This window comes from Prunus dulcis, chromosome 8, assembly GCF_902201215.1.
Source record: "Prunus dulcis chromosome 8, ALMONDv2, whole genome shotgun sequence".
Classification (NCBI taxonomy): domain Eukaryota; kingdom Viridiplantae; phylum Streptophyta; class Magnoliopsida; order Rosales; family Rosaceae; genus Prunus; species Prunus dulcis.
Genome location: NC_047657.1, coordinates 887,742 through 906,636, shown reverse-complemented (window position 1 = coordinate 906,636; position 18,895 = coordinate 887,742). Strand labels below are relative to the sequence as shown.

Below are 18,895 nucleotides of genomic sequence, written 5' to 3'. Positions count from 1 at the left end.
GTTTATGCTTCTCGTTGTGAAGCTACTGGCAGTTTTGTAATTCGGACGTTAAATAATGTTCATACATGTGCGGGTCGGATACGGGAATCAAAGAGTAAGATGATGAGGTCTCGTGTGGTGTCCTCCCTCATTGTGGACAGAATTCGTGCAAAACCCGAGCTGAAGCCAGTTGAGATTATACACGAGTTCAAAGATTATTATGGTATAGACATTTCATACTACCACGCATGGTTTGGCAAAGAGTTAGCTAAATTGGACGTTCACGGTGATGAGTCGAAGTCCTTCAACGAGTTAGTGTGGTATGCGGATGCCGTAAAGGAAACTAACACTGGTTCTCTCTGCACTCTTGATTGTGAAGCTGGAATTAATCGCTTTCGACGGTTTTTTGTGTCTTTTGGCGGTTGCATTGCTGGATTTCAATATTGCATACCCTTGTTGTTCATTGATGCTACGTTTTTGAAGAGCAAGTACAAGGGGCAGCTTCTCTGTGCTTCGGGAAAGAATGGAAATCAAGGTATGGTTACTGTAATGTATTGCAGATTTTCATTTGTTGCAATTTTTAGCAGAAACTGCATTGCAGTTTCTTGTTTCATAATTCGATTTTATTAATATTTTTTGCATGTCTGTGGGAATGTTGTAACTGCTCATGAACTTAAATGTGTTTTAAACTTAGTTTTAGTACTTGGATCATGGATTTGGCTTTTGGTTTCCTTTCAAATTTGAGCAGATTTGTTTTCATAAACTGCACTGCAGTTTCCCTTTTTTGCTTATACTTGTGCTTTTGGTTTTGTTTTGCAGGGGTTTTATCCTCTAGCTTTTGGAGTTGTTGATTCTGAGACAGAGGAGAATTGGACTTGGTTTCTTCAACATTTGGCTTCTATATTGCTACCGATGGGGAGAGTGGTGACCTTTTTCTCGGACCGCAATCAAGGTTTGTTAAATGCAATGGGGTTTGTGTTTCCCGGATGGCCTCATTCTTACTGTTATTATCACCTCAAACAGAATTTGATATCAAAGTACCCAAAGTCAGGTTATGGGAAACTGCTCCAAGACCGTGTTATCAATTTATTTAGTAGATGCGCATATGCTGTTACGGAGGAAGAGTTTAAGGTAGCAATGGAGGAGTTGGTGATTGTTGGGAGTTCGAAAGTGAAGGCATTTATATCTGATTTGTCTAGAGATCACTATGCCAACGCATTTTTCAAAGGAATGCGTTATGGGGAGATGGCAAACAGTTTGGCGGAGTCCTTTAATAATTGGGTTGGTGTGTTTCGAGATTTGCCGGTGCTACCTTTGATAGAAGGGATTCGACAGAAATTGATGGTATTGAATTCTCAACGACGATTTGAAGCGGAGAAGTGGACAACAGTTTTGTGTCCGGAGATGGAAACTAGACTCTGTGAAAATGCGGAGGCCGGTAGGACTTGGGCAGTTCGTCGTTCTAATTCCACTATTTTTGAAGTATTTGCTGATTATTCTGTGATGGTTGATCTCGAGCAAAGGACTTGTTCTTGCCGTCTTTGGCAAATTGACGGTTTTCCTTGCACACATGCGGTGGCTGCAATCCTAGCAAAGAGAGATTCAGTTTATGATTACGTGGAGTGTTACTACAAAACCGACTTCTTTTGAAAAGCCTATGAGAGTCCTATTTTTCCTATTCCAGATATTGGGAAAGGATTGGGCAGCAATGGTTCTGCAGCTGGAGTTGTGCTTCCGCCAATTACAAAGAGGCCAGCCGGAAGACCACCAACAAAGAGGATCAAAGTTTTTGGTGAATTTAAAAGGCCATTGAAATGCAGTCGGTGAAGTGTTGTTGGGCACAATAGGAAGACTTGCAAGGCTATTATATGAACACTCCTTCTCATTTGACAATTTTTTATTTTAGATATGGTTTAGCGAATGTATAGTCAGTTTCTGCGTTGCACTTTTTGCAAAAACTGTATTGCAGTTTTAGTTGCTTGTAATTGGCTACACAGCTTCTAATTGGATATTGTGATTCTTTTTTGAAGTTAATGAAAATTATACAATTGTTTAATGAGTGGATATTCGTTTTCGACTGCCATTCAATGCTTGTTTTCAGATTTTGAGCAGATTTTGTTGCAGAAACTGCATTGCAGTTTTTGTTTATTTCAGATTTTGTTGCAGAAACTGCAGTGCAGTTTCTGTTTATTTGTTGCAGATTATGAGCAGAAACTACATTTCAATGCTGACCTACTTAAATGTGTTTTGAACAAAGTTTTAGTACTTTGATTATGGCTTTGGCTTTTGGGTTCTTTTCACATTTTTTGAGCTGATTTTTTATTTTTATTTATTTATATAAACTGCATTGCAGTTTTAATTTGTTGCAGTATTTTTGACCAGAAAATTCAGTGCAGTTTGTTTGTTTCCTTTTCGTTTTGTTGCATCCTGTTCCAAGATTATATTACAGTTTATATGTATAGGAAATATGTTCTCATATACCATAACTAGAAATATTTACAAACATCCACAAGAATTAAGATACATATTGTCTTGAGTTAACGAAAGGCAAATCACTAGAGACGATTAATTACACAGTTTTTGTGGTGTAGGAGTTTTGTGACATATTGTGCTCGATATTCATTCATGAATTTCTTGTCCACGCTTTTTGGAATGGGCTGTCCTTGTGCTATTTTATCCATATAGAACATGACGAACATGCCGCAATCCAATCTGCAAATGAAATACGAGATTAGTTTTTTTTTGCTTTTGAATGATTTCAAACTGTAATGAATAGTTGAGTAGACACAATTCTTACGAAGATACAGTTTGTTGAGCACATTCCATGTCATCCTCAAATGGAAACTGCAATGGATTTTGCATAATCCAATTGAGAGTGAGTTCTTCAGTTGGAGTCAAATCTTTTTGTACAAGTGTCGGGGGCCCTTCCTTTTGCTTCACAATTGTTGGTTTTTTTTTAGTTTCTATGAACACTCGTGCTTGAGGTCTTATATATTCTAGCCACCCTTCAACAATATTAACTTGTTTAAAGAAGAAGAAAAAAAGAGAAAAAGAAATGGTAATCAGTGCATTGCATATTATAGTTTTGGTCTGAAATTAGGCAGTATGTATAATACAGAAACTGCAATGCAGTTTCTGTTTGTGTTTGTGCTGAGAAATTAAGACAGTTTCATTCCACTTACAAAGTTTCGAGCAATGTCAATGCACCTTTCTTCTTTTCTATGTCCCAACGATCTAAGTGGATTGTAGTGTCTCCACTTTCGTTCTTTTTTGTGAAATGTGAGAAGTGTGAAGTGGAACTCTTCTTTTGAAATAATCGGGAAGAAAAGAACACTGCATTTCCCGAGTTTTTCAAGTAAGTGTTCATACAGGGCCCTGTGCCAAAATGGCTCTTGGAAGCTTTGCATGTAAGCCTGATATCATAGAATGGCAATTTGTTAGTATATATTTTTCGAAAACTGCAGTGCATTGTCTGTTTAAACAATTTTGAATTTTCAAAATAATACTTACCCAAGTCCATGTGGACATGTACTGTGGACTCCTGTCTGCATGGGGTCTATTTTATCCTCCTCTATTTGGATATAGGCCTCAATAACCTGTTTCACATTGATTGGAGAAAAATGGAATTATAAATGGGTAATATAGGTAGCACAAATAAAAAAATACAGTGCAGTGTGTGTTATAGAATTGGTAAATACTTACGTTTTGTGACAGTTCCAGGTCCCATACAATATCTTTGAGATCATGGTTTGTCACTTTCTCACTATTGAGTCCTGCCCAAAAGATATCACTGCGGATTTGAATACATGAAATTCACAAGATTAGTTTTAGTTTAATTGTAATTAAAAGATGAAAGAATTGTTATTTTGGAATAGAGATATTACCGAGGTTGAGTACTTAAGTAGTGTTTTTCAATTCTTTCCCTATCCGCCTTTGGAATTTTCTGCCACACCTTCCTCTGACCCCATCCTAGTTTTTTCTTTGTTGGCTTTTTTTGTCCTTCATCTTCATCACTTGATTGTTGCAGACCTACAGGTATTGAATCATGAAGGCTCGTTCCTTTTGGGGGATCGGGAATTGGATTTGTGGCATCGGTCTGAGATGCCTCTTGTGTTAACTGCAGATTGAAAGGAAACTAATTAGAAACTTCATTCGATAAAACAGAAACTGCAATGCAGTTTCCATTTCTGTAAAGCAGATGACACACTGCATTGCAGGAACTGGAAACTGCATTGCAGTTTCTGTTTCTGTAAAGCAGATAACACACTGCATTGCAGGAAACGAAAACTGCATTACAGTTTCTGTTTCTGCAATGCAGAAAATAGAAAAAAGCAGCAACTTGAACTGCAGTAATTGCATACCTCCTCGGAAGAGATAAGCTTGAATTGTGGTAGTTCTTCATCATCCTTTTTTGCCTCCTTTTTTGTTTTCTTATTTTTTTCGTACACATAGCGAGATGCTTGAAGCCTCTTTCTTTCTCTGTTCTTCAACCTTTGTACTCTTGAAGGAACAGCAGGTGTTGGAGCATCTTGCTTCTTCTCTTCTTCTCTCTCTTCTTGTTGCTTCTCTTGTTCTTTATTTTCTTCTTCTCTCTCATTTTCTTCTTCTCTCTCTTCTTGTTGCTTCTCTTCTTCTTTCTTTTCTTCTTCTTTCTCTTCAACTGGTTTTGTTGGTTGTTTTGTAGGCAGATCCATCTCCATTTCAAAGATTGTTGGGTCTGACAACAAGCTTTGAATTTCTGCCTTGTACTTTCCTTGAATCTCCTTTTTCTTGGCAATCTTCTCCATGTCAATATGAGTTTCCTTGCCTTCCAATTCTGCAATCCTCCTTTTCAGATTTTGTATTTCATTAAGCTGAATTGTAGATTCCACTGTCATTGTGGCAGTCACACATTCTTCATTATCTAATTTCTCTATGTATGTTGCCAACTCCACTTCCAGCTCCTTTGATCTCTTTTCTGCTTGGATAAATATATCCCACAATTCCTTCATTTTCTTCTCACTGTCTTCATTTTTTTCATCCTTCCACAGTTGTAATCTTTCCGGGCAAATGAAGCTAGGATCTTGTTGTTGGCGGTAGTTGATTTGGTCTGTCATGGACTTCACCAAGAGGTCTTGAATTGCAAGAGGTTCTTTTTCAGCTTCATTCTCAAACATTTTCTTCTTTCCAGCCTCTTTTAATTCTGGAGTTTGATCAGCATCATCAGGTTTTCCTTGGTTTTCTGCTTCCTCTGCTTCTCCTTGTTGTCCCTCATCATCTTCTTTTTCTTTTTCCTGCAGATTGAACAGAAACTAATTAGAAACTGCATTGCATTGGAGGAAACGAAAACCAAAATGCATAATTCACTGTTTAGAGATTCTTATACCTTGTCAAGAGGGTCTCCCTCTTCTCCGGTAGTTTTTCTCTTTTTATATGTTTTCAAAATACCCTGTACAATGAGATTGAATGATTTAGAAACTGCATTGGATAAAATGCAAACTGCAATGTAGAAAACACAAACTGCAATGCACTGTATACAAATTTCAATTACCTTCTCAACAGTGTCTTCCTCTTCCCTGGTAGTTTTTTGCTTTTTAGGAGTTTTGAAAATACCCTGTACAATGAGAATGATTTAGCATGGATTCACATTCAAGATACATTAAAACAGAACATGCGATAAATTGCATACCTCGATGTCATTCAAGTCCTTTATTTGGTTGAATCTTGTGTGGAGTTCCACAAGACTCCATTTAAGAATGGCAGGAGTTTCTTTCTCCTTGCCAAGGATTGGTTGTATGATGTTTGTCCTCTCACACAATAGAAACTGCACAGTTCAAAAACAAGATATATCAGAAATTAGGTTGGAAACTGCATAGGATAAAACAGAAACTGCGTTGCAGTTTCCATTTCTGCATTGCAGTAAATGGAAACTGCATTGCACTAAATGGAAACTGCATTGCCTAAAACTCAAAATGCATTGCATAAGCCACTGTTTACTTACCAATATTAGGATAGTGCAACCCGAAACAACTCCTATAGAGGCTTCTCCTCCCTTCTTTGCTTTTGCGGTCAAGGATTCATTCATGTAGGTTGAAACAGCTCTTGCCCACGAATAGGTTGAAAGTGTGTCTAGATTCACACAGTGCTCAAATAATTTCCAATGCAAAGTAGATGAAGAGTTGGCAAAAAGGAATGTCATGCACAGCAGAATCAATATTAGGCTGACCACCTCCTTGTCGTAATCAACTTCTTCTTCTTCTTCTTCTTCAACTTATTTCTTTTCTTTTCCTTTGTTCGTTTTTTTCTTTTGCTCTGTCTTTGCCTTTTCTTTCTTCGGTTGGTTTGCCAAGGCAATTGTCTTTTGTAATTCTGCTTTTACCTGGTTTTCCCTTTTCTCCAAAGTGCCTTGTTCCGAAGGTAGCAGTGTACCTATCATTGACAAGTTTGATAGATTTGCCTTCATTTGGCAATCCTAGAATCTGAGTCACTGCATTGCCTGTGATTTGGAATGATTTGGTTCCAAATTTGAAGGACTTTGTATCCGGATCAAATTTCTTGAGCAGCTGTACTAAGTCAAGGTCCGACTTATTCATGTTATTCATGTCAATTCTCTGGAGGTAAAACAGCTCGATCAAGTTCCAGAAAGGGGTTTTCTTGAGAAGCTTCTTCTGCCTTTCATTGAGCTTGTCCTTTATGTCTCTAATGATGCTGTTGAAAGCATAGGCATTGCACCGAAATTGGACATAGTCCAAGTGCTTTGCTTTCCGATCATAGTTTGGCTTTGGCTTTGGTTTACTCTTTTGAGCCATCATTTTGATTTTGCGCTTTGGTTGGTTTTCAGCTTCATTCTTTTGTGGTGACATTTCTTGTTCCTTTTGGTTTTATGCACTGTAGTTTCTTGTTCCTTGTGGTGACATTTCTTGTTCCTCTTGGTCACCACAAAAGAATGAAGCTGAAAACCAATCAAAGCGCAGAATCAAAACGATGGCTCAAAAGAGTAAACCAAAGCCAAAGCCAAACTATGATCGGAAAGCAAAGCACCCAGACTATGTCCAATTTCGGTGCAATGCCTATGCTTTCAACAGCATCATTAGAGCCATAAAGGACAAGCTCAATGAAAGGCAGAAGAAGCTTCTCAAGAAAACCCCTTTCTGGAACTTGATCGAGCTGTTTTATCGCCAAAGAATTGACATGAATAACATGAATAAGTCGGACCTTGACTTAGTACAGCTGCTCAAGACATTTCATCCGGATACAAAGTCCTTCAAATTTGGAACCAAATCATTCCAAATCACAGGCAATGCAGTGACACAGATTCTAGGATTGCCAAATGAAGGCAAATCTGTCAAACTTGTCAATGATAGGTACACTGCTACCTTCAGAACAAGGCACTTTGGAGAAAAAGGAAAACCATCAAAAAACCAGGTAGAAGCAGAATTACAAAAGACAATTGCCTTGGCAAACCAACCGAAGAAAGAAAAGGCAAAGACAGAGCAAAAGAAAAAAATGAACAAAGGAAAAGAAAAGAAAGAAGCTGAAGAAGAAGAAGAAGAAGAAGTTGATTACGACAAGGAGGTGGTCAGCCTAATATTGATTCTGCTATGCATGACATTCCTTTTTGCCAACTCTTCATCTACTTTGCATTGGAAATTATTTGAGCACTGTGTGAATCTAGACACACTTTCAAGCTATTCGTGGGCAAGAGCTGTTTCAGCCTACATGAATGAATCCTTGACCGCAAAAGCAAAAGCAAAAGCAAAAGCAAAGAAGGGAGGAGAAGCCTCTATAGGAGCTGTTTCGGGTTGCACTATCCTAATATTGGTAAGTAAACAGTGGCTTATGCAATGCATTTTGAGTTTTAGGCAATGCGGTTTCCATTTAGTGCAATGCAGTTTCCGTTTACTGCAATGCAGAAACGGAAACTGCAAAGCAGTTTCTATTTTATCCTATGCAGTTTCCAACCTAATTTCTGATATATCTTGTTTTTGAACTGTGCAGTTTCTACTGTGTGAGAGGACAAACATCATACAACCAATCCTTGGCAAGGAGAAAGAAACTCCTGCCATTCTTAAATGGAGTCTTGTGGAACTCCACACAAGATTCAACCAAATAAAGGACTTGAATGACATCGAGGTATGCAATTTATCGCATGTTCTGTTTTAATGTATCTTGAATGTGAATCCATGCTAAATCATTCTCATTGTACAGGGTATTTTCAAAACTCCTAAAAAGCGAAAAACTACCAGGGAAGAGGAAGACACTGTTGAGAAGGTAATTGAAATCTGTATACAGTGCATTGCAGTTTGTGTTTTCTACATTGCAGTTTGCATTTTATCCAATGCAGTTTCTGAATCATTCAATCTCATTGTACAGGGTATTTTGAAAACATATAAAAAGAGAAAAACTACCGGAGAAGAGGGAGACCCTCTTGACAAGGTATAAGAATCTCTAAACAGTGAATTATGCATTTCGGTTTTCGTTTCCTCCAATGCAATGCAGTTTCTAATTAGTTTCTGTTCAATATGCAGGAAAAAGAAAAAGAAGATGATGAGGGACAACAAGGAGAAGAAGAGGAAGCAGAAAACCAAGGAAAACCTGATGATGCTGATCAAACTCCAGAATTAAAAGAGGCTGGAAAGAAGAAAATGTTTGAGAATGAAGCTGGAAAAGAACCTCTTGCAATTCAAGACCTCTTGGTGAAGTCCATGACAGACCAAATCAACTACCGCCAACAACAAGATCCTAGCTTCGTTTGCCCGGAAAGATTACAACTGTGGAAGGATGAAAAAAATGAAGACAGTGAGAAGAAAATGAAGGAATTGTGGGATATATTTATCCAAGCAGAAAAGAGATCAAAGGAGCTGGAAGTGGAGTTGGCAACATACATAGAGAAATTAGATAATGAAGAATGTGTGACTGCCACCATGACAGTGGAATCTACAGTTCAGCTTAATGAAATACAAAATCTGAAAAGGAGGATTGCAGAATTGGAAGGCAAGGAAACTCGTATTGACATGGAGAAGATTGTCAAGAAAAAGGAGATTCAAGGAAAGTACAAGGCATAAATTCAAAGCTTGTTGTCAGACCCAACAATCTTTGAAATGGAGATGGATCTGCCTACAAAACAACCAACACAACCAGTTGAAGAGAAAGAAGAAGAAAAGAAAGAAGAAGAGAAGCAACAAGAAGAGAGAGAAGAAGAAAATGAGAGAGAAGAAGAAAATAAAGAACAAGAGAAGCAACAAGAAGAGAGAGAAGAAGAGAAGAAGCAAGATGCTCCAACACCTGATGTATGTTACAAAACATACACTCTTAGAAAATAAACAAGACTATAAGCTTTTCAGATATATGTTAGAAAACCAACAGGTTTCAAAGGAGATTGGAGATTGTTTGTTCTCTTATATTGTAGTCGTACATTAAGTGCTCTTAGTTTTGCAGAGGGAAAGTTGTGCGCAGCATTTTCTATATGCTTCATTTTAACATACAGTATATCTTGTTCAAAGATGGCATCTCCGTGGATGAAAGGCAGAAGGTTTATGTATGTGAACGGAAGCAGCCAAGAGGCTTTTGTGTTGATCAAGGAGAAAGTTATATGGGTGCCTAGCCTATTCATAATAGATTAAAAAAATTGGCCCTGAGCTAAAAGGGTTATGAAGAATCTGCTAAGATAATTGACTTTGGTTTAAATGCAGGCCTCTATCCTAATTTCTACTAAAGAATACCTTCCATAAAATTATATTTTTGTTATTGACCCCGAAAATCAAAATTTGTAGCTCTACCTAAATTCCCACAACGTCTGATCAAGTGTCAACTTAATATTAAGCAAATCACCTTGTTAAAGCAGGAAATGACCTTAACATCCAGTCATTCTTTGACATCTTCATAGCAGAGTAAAGAGAACCATTCACGAAGCAAAATGAGAAACAAGTACCATCATGGTCGCGAATGGTGGCATAGCGACTATTAGCCAGAGGGCACGAGCTTCGGTTACAAATCCCAGTGACGTTATATGGGTTTCTACAGAATATCCCAGTTTCAATTCTGACAAGAACAGGAACAAAAAAACAATTAACACTCAAAAATAGTAAAAAAATAAAAAATAAAAACCAGGTAAAAAATAAAAATTTACAGACAAAAAAGGATATTAGAGAAAGAAAATGGCATACTTGGACATGAAGCTGCAGTGTTTGTGCCTGATAACCTGCCATATGACCTCGTCGTTCTGCATATTTACTCAAACACTTTCGATTTCGATTTTCGCTGAGCGGTTGACCGCAACGGACCGAGTATATTATAAATAAATAAATAAAATTGAAAACTCCATAGAAATTGCAGAGGCAAAGAGTGACAGAAAGAGAATAGGGTTTTGCTAAAACATGACAGAGAAGAGGGAGGGGGAGAGAGAGAGAGAGAGAGATTCAGGCTATTGGGATTCGCCTTTTCCCGGGAGGATTGCCAATGTATAAATTTCTAAGATTCCGATTCTGGAAGGATTTTCACATTAAATAGGTGATTATGTCAAAAGTGAACATACGGGATGGGATGAGTAATACAAATGTTGATAGAGAAAAAGAAGAAACGGCGCTTTGATTTTTTATTTTTTTCGGGTCAAAACGGCGCTTTGATTTGATGTGCTGGGAAGAAGAACAAAATTAGGGGTATGAAAAAAGACCAGCAAGCTTTGGGCTTGCCATCAAGTTTTGGGGCAATGGCCCAATATCTTCTTTTATTTTTAACTATGAAATGGCCCACCACCCAAACTCATTTTGGCCCCTACCCATCACCATATCTTCTATTCTATCTATCTACTATAGGGGCATGTTTGGTATGCCTTACTGGACTGAACTGTGTTAAATAACACTTAAAACCCATGTTTGGTAAAAGAAGGTACTAAGTTAAATGGGATTGTATAGGACAACAATAAAAAAAACACTTCACTTGCTATTCTAATATAGCGAGGCTGAAAAGGGGTTCACAAAATAACACCATGCCTATATAGAACACGCGAGTCTAGGCGCTTCTTTCTCTCTCGTTTCTTTCAGCATCTCCTCTCTCTCTCTCTCTCTCTCTCTCTCTCTCTCTCTCTCTCTCTCTTATTTCCTACCAAGGCAAGATTTCTGGCCTTCTCTGGAGATGACCCATTTATGTTTTAGGTCCTTGACTCGGCAGTAGCCTACTTGAACGGCGTCGTATCCATCTGTGACTGGGACTACTTTGTCGCTGGGTTGGAAGAAGCTCATCATGCCGACCTTTGTGGCCATAACTTCTATGCCAGCCTCCATGCTCATGGTCACTCCGATTGGTTTCTTCTTCGTGGATTTTGCGATGGGTAGAAATAGGTGGTGGTTGTGGGTTGGTGGGGTGAGAAATGAATAGCAGCATTTTGAGGAGAAGAATGAGACATTAGGAAGAAGGGAAGAAGATGATGAAGCTGAAATTGAAAATATTGACATCCATGCTCTCAAATGCATAGCATGAGTTGTTCAATTTCACACTTCATATTCGAAGAGAGATTTCTTATCCTTTTAGAATTGGGTTTGGGAAAAGTGCAATTTACAGATATTTGGGACTACCTAAGCTGAGACACTTTTTTTTTATTTATTTATTTATAAAATCTATTGGAAATACCCAAGCTAAACTCTAGGCTTTAAAAAGAGGGATTTTTTTCTTCTAATTTTCTTTGGTAATTTGTATTTATATTTATACATCACAACAACCCCCATTACAATTTTTGGTATCAATTTTGTTCGTGTATATTTTTTTTCTTCTTGCTTGAGTAATTAGAAATAATTTTAAAAAAATTATTTTTTAGTCCGACACAGAACCAAACATAGGTCTTCACTATTTTTACAATCCAGCTTCTTAGTCCGATGCAATACCAAACGTAGGTCAGTATATAATCCGGCTTAGGCCAATCTGAGCTAATCCAAGACAGTCCCAGGATTTAGTCCAGTCTATGACAATCCGCCATACCAAACGACCCATATGAGTATTTCTATGGTACAATGACTGCACCCGTCAGACCAAAAAAAAAAAAATTGACTGCACCCGTGCAGTCACTCACATGGGAGTCACGTGCTATTTTTTCAAAACAGGTGAAACCTGCTGTGATGGTCAACCAATTAAAGTTAGCCAAAACAATTCACGTGTGATCTCTTCTTGAAGTTTTCTTCTTCAAACTCATCTTTTTCGTCTTCTTCAAACTCCTCTTTTGCAAGGGAGATTTTGGAAAAACCCAAAGGAGAGAGAAATTTTTTAAAAGAAGCCAAAATGGACAAAATTGCCCTTATTTATTTTTGGATATCCTATGGAATCCTTTACATTTGGATATCTTTTATTTGAAAGTTGAGGGTTTGGATTTTACGCATATTTTTAGGGTTTAGCATTTCGGGTTAATAATTGGAATTGGAATTGGGTTTTTCCAGTCGTTGGTGGGTTGTCGGCACTCATCTGTTCTGCAATCGGCACTCCCCTCGTTCTGAAGGCAAGTGTGAACTATCTTGGTTTCATGCAATTTCAAAGTGTGGTCATGACTTGGGGCGAGACATGGGTAATTTCAGGCTCTCTCAATATTCTTGAGACCTTGGGTTTCTTAACATAATTACACATCTTTTTATAAAACTTCAAAGTGCCTTTTATATTTTTCTTCCCTCCCTTGTCCACTATTATTACTACCCATACTCTCTTTTTGTCTTATTTTGATTTTTATTGTAGTAATAAACTACCATTTGAATTTGTTAGTGTGTATATTTAACTAAGTATATGCAATATCTTTTGCATATACTGTAATAAACTACCACTAGCAGATTCGCATTTTCTTCTTCTTTCTCTACTGTAATAAATTGGTTAAGAGGGAAAGGAAGATGGGGATTGGGAGAGAAAGGGGTTAGAAGGAACCAAATTGCCGATATAAATTAGTTCAATGCTAATTGTGAAAAGTTTGTTCTTGATTTATGGCAATTTGGATGAAATTGCCTCAAATCTAATGAATATATATATATATAACCCAGTAATGCTGCAGCTATATTATTATTTTATTTAAAAAATCTAATTTTTTAAAGAAACATTAATAAAACCGAGTATAGCCGGTCGGCTGTACTATTTTTCAAACAAAATTTAAAAAAACCTGGCATAACCGCACGGCTATACTATTTATATATATTAGAAAAAGGACCTGCTTAGTAAGGCCGAGCGGCTATACTAGGAAAAAACCAAGTACCGCCGCCCGGCTATACTATTTTTTAAAAGTAATTAGAAAAGAAAAAGCCAGTAAAGCCGGACGGCTATACTATTTTTTTAAAATAAAAAAATTGAGTATACCCGCACAGCTATACTATTTTTGAAAAATAAAAATAAAAAAACCGGGTATCGCCACCCGGCTATACTATATATATATATATATATACTATTTTTTTAAAAAGGGGGGAAACATAGTATAGCCGACGACTGTACTATTCTTTTAAATAAAAAACCGAGGTATATTGCTCTTGCTTTTCTTGAGTTTGAATCGTGGTTGCCCATTTTTCTCAAGTTGATGAATAGAAGGGGGATGCTCAAATTCCTCAATGATGATTTGAATTTAATCTACATATCAATGCTCTTGGAATATCTTTTCATGGTTATTGTGAAAAGTTTTGTTCTTGGTTCATGACACTCAACCACATTTTCTATGTTTGAAACTAAAGGGTAAAAATTAATGAAAGACAATAGCAGCGATCCTGAAACTGAAAGTTACCCCTGCCCATGATCCATAAGCTTTCTTCAAGATCACTTCCATCATAGCCACTTGGTATATAGTGCTTGGTCTAGACTTATCTGTAAAGTGCTGTCTTTGATTTGGATTTGTATATGATTGTTGCTTCAATTTTTTATTTTTGGAATTTTGACATGGAAGGCATGATGCTTGTGGTTTGTAGGTTGTTGGGTACCTTAACAGCAAGCAGGAGGCACTGTTCAAAAGAATGATTTGGGAAGCAATGAACAAGGACTATGATAAGGTAATGCCTTTGGAAATTCACAAATTTTATCATATGTGTGTTCACAAGGATTCGGTGCAATGCTAGGGGCTTTCTTAGTTTCTGTTTATTCCATTGTTTCTTTTTATTTGTTGTCTATATTTTTGGCTTTTGAGTCTTTAGATTGAAAATCATTGAGGTTATGTAGTTAATCATGATTATCAGCCCCTGCATTATTTGCCTTTTCATTCTCCTTAGCTCTGTGATTGTGCGGGAATTCTGCACTTTTAAAACTGACCTGTTTTCTTGTATTTGAGTTTATGTTTGCTGCATGTCATATGTGCGTTGTGATCTGAAGCATAGGCTTGGAAGTCTCATCCAGCTTAGAGTTCTTGCCTAGTTCTGAGCTGTTATTGGAGTCACACACTGCATAACTGTGTTGAAAATTTTCACTTCAATCTTATTTGCATTTGACTTATTTTTTGTTCTTTCGACTATCTGTGTATGTTTTACTGCCAGCATTGAGTCTTATGTATTGATCTCTATATGCAACTATAAAATTGGCAGAGAAAGAGTAGAAAACGAGCCAGAATGGCCAAGAAAGCTGCTCCAGCTAAATAGCCAGAAAAGGCTGTCAAAGTTTCTACTGTGATGGATACTAAGAATGTAAGTTAATAAACTGGTTTATAAAATTTTTGGTGCTTAAATTTTCCTGCAATGTTGATTGTCCTACTTATAATTTATTTAACAGATACTAATGTGACATTTTGTTCTTGCAGAGGCTGAGTTCAAAAATCAACTATGATGCTTTGGATAAATTAAATGAAGAGCTTGTAAACATCTTTTATATGTCTTATTTTAGAATCAATTTTGCTTCATTCATGCTTTGCAAATCTCATATTATGTTCTGTCAACATCCAAGGTCTAGTTAACTGATGCACAGACTACAAGTGACTAAAAGCGAATCAAATCTAATGGCACGTTTAATTTCGATTGTCAAATGATGTTACTTGTTCAATATATTTTTTGTTTTCTTAATGTCTGGTTAGTGTGCAGACACCAAATCCCTGTTTAATGGAATAATAAAGGTATATACAAGTGTCACAAACCATGGCAACATAGAACTTAATACGTAAAAGAATGATCAATTGTGCAGGTTGTTTACTTATTGGGCAAGGCAATTAACGGGAGACTTTAAAAAAAAAGGAAAATCTTTCATCCTTTTACACGGTTAATAGTTTTTTTTGGCCATGCAATGTAGTTCCTAGTTAGAAATCCTGGTAGGTTTTAGAGAATAGAGTTTCTTTCTGCGAGTAATTGGTAGAACCTTTTCTAATTTTTTTTTTTCCCCATGTGTAAAATCAGGGTTATGCACCTGCATTCGAAGAAGGCACAAAGTCTAATTGTGGCAGTCATGGTGATATGCAACTGTCAAATGACAAGAACAGTTTTGAAAGCAGCCATGATGATGATTTTGAGCGTGAAAGTAATGGATATAGTGAAGAGGCTGAAGCCAGACAAGGCCATGATGATGATGATACATATGTTGCAAATGACGAATATAATGGATGCAACTACGATGACGAATACAATTACAATGAGGAATGTGATTTTGATGAATTATGACCCAAATAGTCAATTCTTTTTTCATGATTCAGTTGTATCATGTTACGATCAAAAGTTAAGCAATTAAAACTTCTGGTTTTTTTATAACTTTTTTGAATTGGTATCAGTCTGAGGAGCGATGCAATTGAGCATTGCTTGCATGTCAAAACTATGTGAACTATAATCATGAGCAAAAATTTGTAAATTGAAACACTGAAAGGTTGGTTCCAAGCTGTTCACACTTTATTTAGTGTAGAGAGAAGTACCAGTTTGACAACAATATTTCCCCAACATTGACAACACCAAAAGACTTCTCAATATTATATACGAGTCTGATGAAAATTTGATCATTGGTTTGTATCTCAAACTGTGAATTTATATAATTCAGCTAAATTTATTCAATGTTGAAAAATCTTTACATAGGAACACAGACTGAATTGTCTCGGTTCCAACTTCCAAGTTGTTCAGATTTTGCTAGCGAGAGCAAGGTCCTTGGTATGATGGCCCTGAGCATGTCTTCTTCTTCCTTAACTCAACACTGGCAACATCAACAGCCTTCTAAACTCGTAAAGCCTTAGCCTCAATCTCAACTTCCTCACCAGGGTAAGCATATGCTCCACCGTGCATGAAATTGCCTCCTTTTAGTAAAGAGAGGAGGAGGAGGAGGGGGTGGGGTGTTGGGGGGTGGGGCGGGGGGGTTGGTGTGGTGGGTACTTTGAAGAAACAAATAATACGACCGGGTTCAAGGAGATCAACTTTAATGCCTTCCATGATAAAGGACTCAAAGAACTTGTCTGGCAGCCCATCCATTGTCATTGCCATTTCACCTTCTTTCTCCAAGAACTTCTTCACTGTCTCCATACTTGTTTCCTCATTTCTCCAGAAGCCTTAGCCATCAGAGAAACAACAGATAAAAGAGTCACATTCAACATCAAGGGGTCCTAATACCCTTAGCCCAAGCCATTTGCAAACCTCTAAGGAGACTCCATAACTCAGCCTCTGAATGAAACATGCATTTAAATTTAAACTCATGGATTTTAAGCTACAACATACATGAATCAAACATTCAAAGAGGCGGAAGTGACTTTTAGATCTTATTAAGCCTAATGCTACGAAATTCCAAGTATCTTTCTAGGTCTAATCTCACTTAATTATGCATAAAAGAAAAGGGAGGAAAGGATGAGACCTTCTTATCCTTGAAGCTCTCTTGGATGGTCTCCAACTTTTCACCTTTGGAAAGACCTTTTTCCTTGTTGCTTGCTTAATAGAGTCTTCACAAGGTACCAAAGTAGATACCCTCTAGTTCATACTCACAAAAGTAGTGTAAGAGATGAAGAAGATGACCAAGAGGAGGTAAGGTGCTAGCCCTCTCCTCTTGGTGGCCGGTTCTAGCATGGTAGAGCGGAGATTTCTCTCCTCTCAAACCCACTCCAAAGTTGGATTCTTCAAACCCTAGAAAGAAAACGGTCTAAGTGTGGCTTATATAAGCCAATACAAAAGATGAACCAAAACCCCATCCTTGTATTTTATCCATATTGTTTCTTGGGCTCATTTTACTTATGTTGTCATACAACACATGTTCTCTTGGGCTCATTTAATTCCAATTTTTTTAGATCTTGAAAATAGTTTGGAGTTTGGAGTTCAATACCAAACAAGTTTATGATCTTAAAATCACTCTTTGAAAAATTCATGTTTTTAACAAGAATCATAGTTTTTGAATTTACTTTTTTAAGTAGGATACCAAACATGACTTAAAGCTCCCAAAATATTAAGGCTTATTTTATGATATGTCCCCTCAAAGTGTATTTGAGTCTCACTTTGCCCCTTGAACTCATTTTGTCTCACTTTACTCCTTTTTTCACACATATTTGTCTCACTTTGTCTAGATTCCAGCGAGGCCAACAATTTTTGGTCAAAATATTAATTAAAAATTAAAAAAAAACTCAATTAATATACATTATGTTTTAAGTATTTAATCTTATTTAAAATTTAGTTTTTAATTAATATTTTAACTAGAAATTGTTGGCCTCACTGAAATCGAGGCAAAGTGAGGCAAATATGTGTGGAAAAGGGAGTAAAGTGAGACAAAATGAGTTTCATGGGGCAAGGACGGATTCAAGAAAAGGGGCTAATATTTTTCTTGGCTTTGGGGACTCCAAGTAAAATAATAATAATAATAATATAATAACAAACCTTTCTCCTTCTCTCAGAAATACTATGCAGCTAGAAGAAGCAATGCAAATGAAATTCAATAGAAGCAATGCAAATGAAATTCAATAGAAGCAATCCAAACTACAGAAGGACCAGACTAGCCACTATTTAACCTCAAGCCTTGGAGTTTCAACTTCAAAACCACCTTAATTAGTTGATACTCATAAAAATATTTAAAATAGAGCCAAAGAAGAGGGGTTTATAGTTTATTTTGGCAAAAAAGGAAAGGGGATTTAGGGCCACTAGGGAACATAGAGCATGAAGAAGTTATTAAATTTTCATGTTGGCAGACATTAAATATTTCCTATGTTTGTTTTGATAGTAATTTATTATTACTACCATGTTATTTGTTCCAAAAGCAGTCATAAATGTGTTTCTTTTTAGTCAAAAGAGGTGAGCTAATATTAAACAAAAAAAATCACAGGGCAGGAGACAAAGAGATTGTGGGCTAATATTTTTTGGAGTAGGATTAGCTTATAAAATTTGTACTAAGTTTAGTATTTTAAAAATTTTACACCGTACTAGAGTCCAGCCTAACCTATACATAGATTCGTTCTTATTCAAGGGGCAAAGTGAGACTCAAATACATTTTCAGGGGGTATATAAAAAAAAAAAAAAAAGCCAAATATTAATACAGAGAGAGAAAATGGAATGGGAAAGTCAATAAAAAAATTAATTACAAATATATCACTATATTTTAAAATATATATATATTTAGTTTGTTTAATTTTAGCTAGTCATTGTACTCTAATCTAATGGTTGAAAACTTGTGTCAAATGAAAGAAAGATAATTATCCGGTAAAAGAATATTTTTGTTAAAAAAATCAATTCTATGATGACGTTAGTAGGGCTTAGTTTCCACATCATCAAACCGCTCGGCAATTCATCATCCTTGACAATTTGACATTTTGTGGTCCAAAATATCCAATAAGGCCTTGTTTCTTTATTGCCAATTCAAAGAGATTCGAATATTTTAAACGTATAGCCGAGCGGCTATATTCTTTAAATATATTCCAAGCGAACACGAAGCTTGCATTTGCAGTCAAGCCATTTCGCTTCTCTATCAACTCAAGCTTCGATTTGTTTTCTTTGGTTTCGGCCGCTTCGTCCTCCGGGTTCGGCAACAAAAAAATACCCAACCGGCTAGGCACCCGCCTAGCGACCGC

General features: G+C 36.8%; 4 protein-coding genes and 1 long non-coding RNA gene across 5 annotated transcripts; 3 read left to right on the top strand and 2 right to left on the bottom strand.

Moving 5' to 3' along the window:
* Nucleotides 1–99: 99 nt before the first annotated feature.
* LOC117636878 lies at nt 100–1,629 on the top strand. The gene is made up of 2 exons (XM_034371589.1): nt 100–525; nt 799–1,629. Exons 1-2 carry the CDS (start codon nt 100–102, stop codon nt 1,627–1,629), a joined length of 1,257 nt encoding a protein of 418 aa, XP_034227480.1.
* Nucleotides 1,630–2,434: 805 nt separating this feature from the next.
* LOC117637896 lies at nt 2,435–2,985 on the bottom strand. The gene is made up of 2 exons (XR_004587239.1): nt 2,777–2,985; nt 2,435–2,691 (listed from the first exon to the last, which is right to left on the bottom strand). It is a non-coding gene; the product is annotated as an uncharacterized LOC117637896 (long non-coding RNA).
* Nucleotides 2,986–7,568: 4,583 nt separating this feature from the next.
* Nucleotides 7,569–8,530, top strand: LOC117638018. Its single transcript, XM_034373102.1, has 4 exons — nt 7,569–7,779; nt 7,957–8,091; nt 8,167–8,229; nt 8,332–8,530. The coding sequence occupies exons 1-4, from the start codon at nt 7,678–7,680 to the stop codon at nt 8,398–8,400; spliced, it is 369 nt and encodes a 122-aa protein (XP_034228993.1). The 5' UTR covers nt 7,569–7,677; the 3' UTR covers nt 8,401–8,530.
* A 5,183-nt stretch (nt 8,531–13,713) lies between these two features.
* Nucleotides 13,714–15,619, top strand: LOC117638274. Its single transcript, XM_034373413.1, has 4 exons — nt 13,714–13,955; nt 14,481–14,579; nt 14,693–14,746; nt 15,279–15,619. Exons 2-4 carry the CDS (start codon nt 14,565–14,567, stop codon nt 15,537–15,539), a joined length of 330 nt encoding a protein of 109 aa, XP_034229304.1. The 5' UTR covers nt 13,714–13,955; nt 14,481–14,564; the 3' UTR covers nt 15,540–15,619.
* A 457-nt stretch (nt 15,620–16,076) lies between these two features.
* LOC117636876 lies at nt 16,077–16,530 on the bottom strand. Its single transcript, XM_034371586.1, has 2 exons — nt 16,491–16,530; nt 16,077–16,405 (listed from the first exon to the last, which is right to left on the bottom strand). Exons 1-2 carry the CDS (start codon nt 16,528–16,530, stop codon nt 16,077–16,079), a joined length of 369 nt encoding a protein of 122 aa, XP_034227477.1.
* Between the last annotated feature and the right edge of the window lie 2,365 nt (nt 16,531–18,895).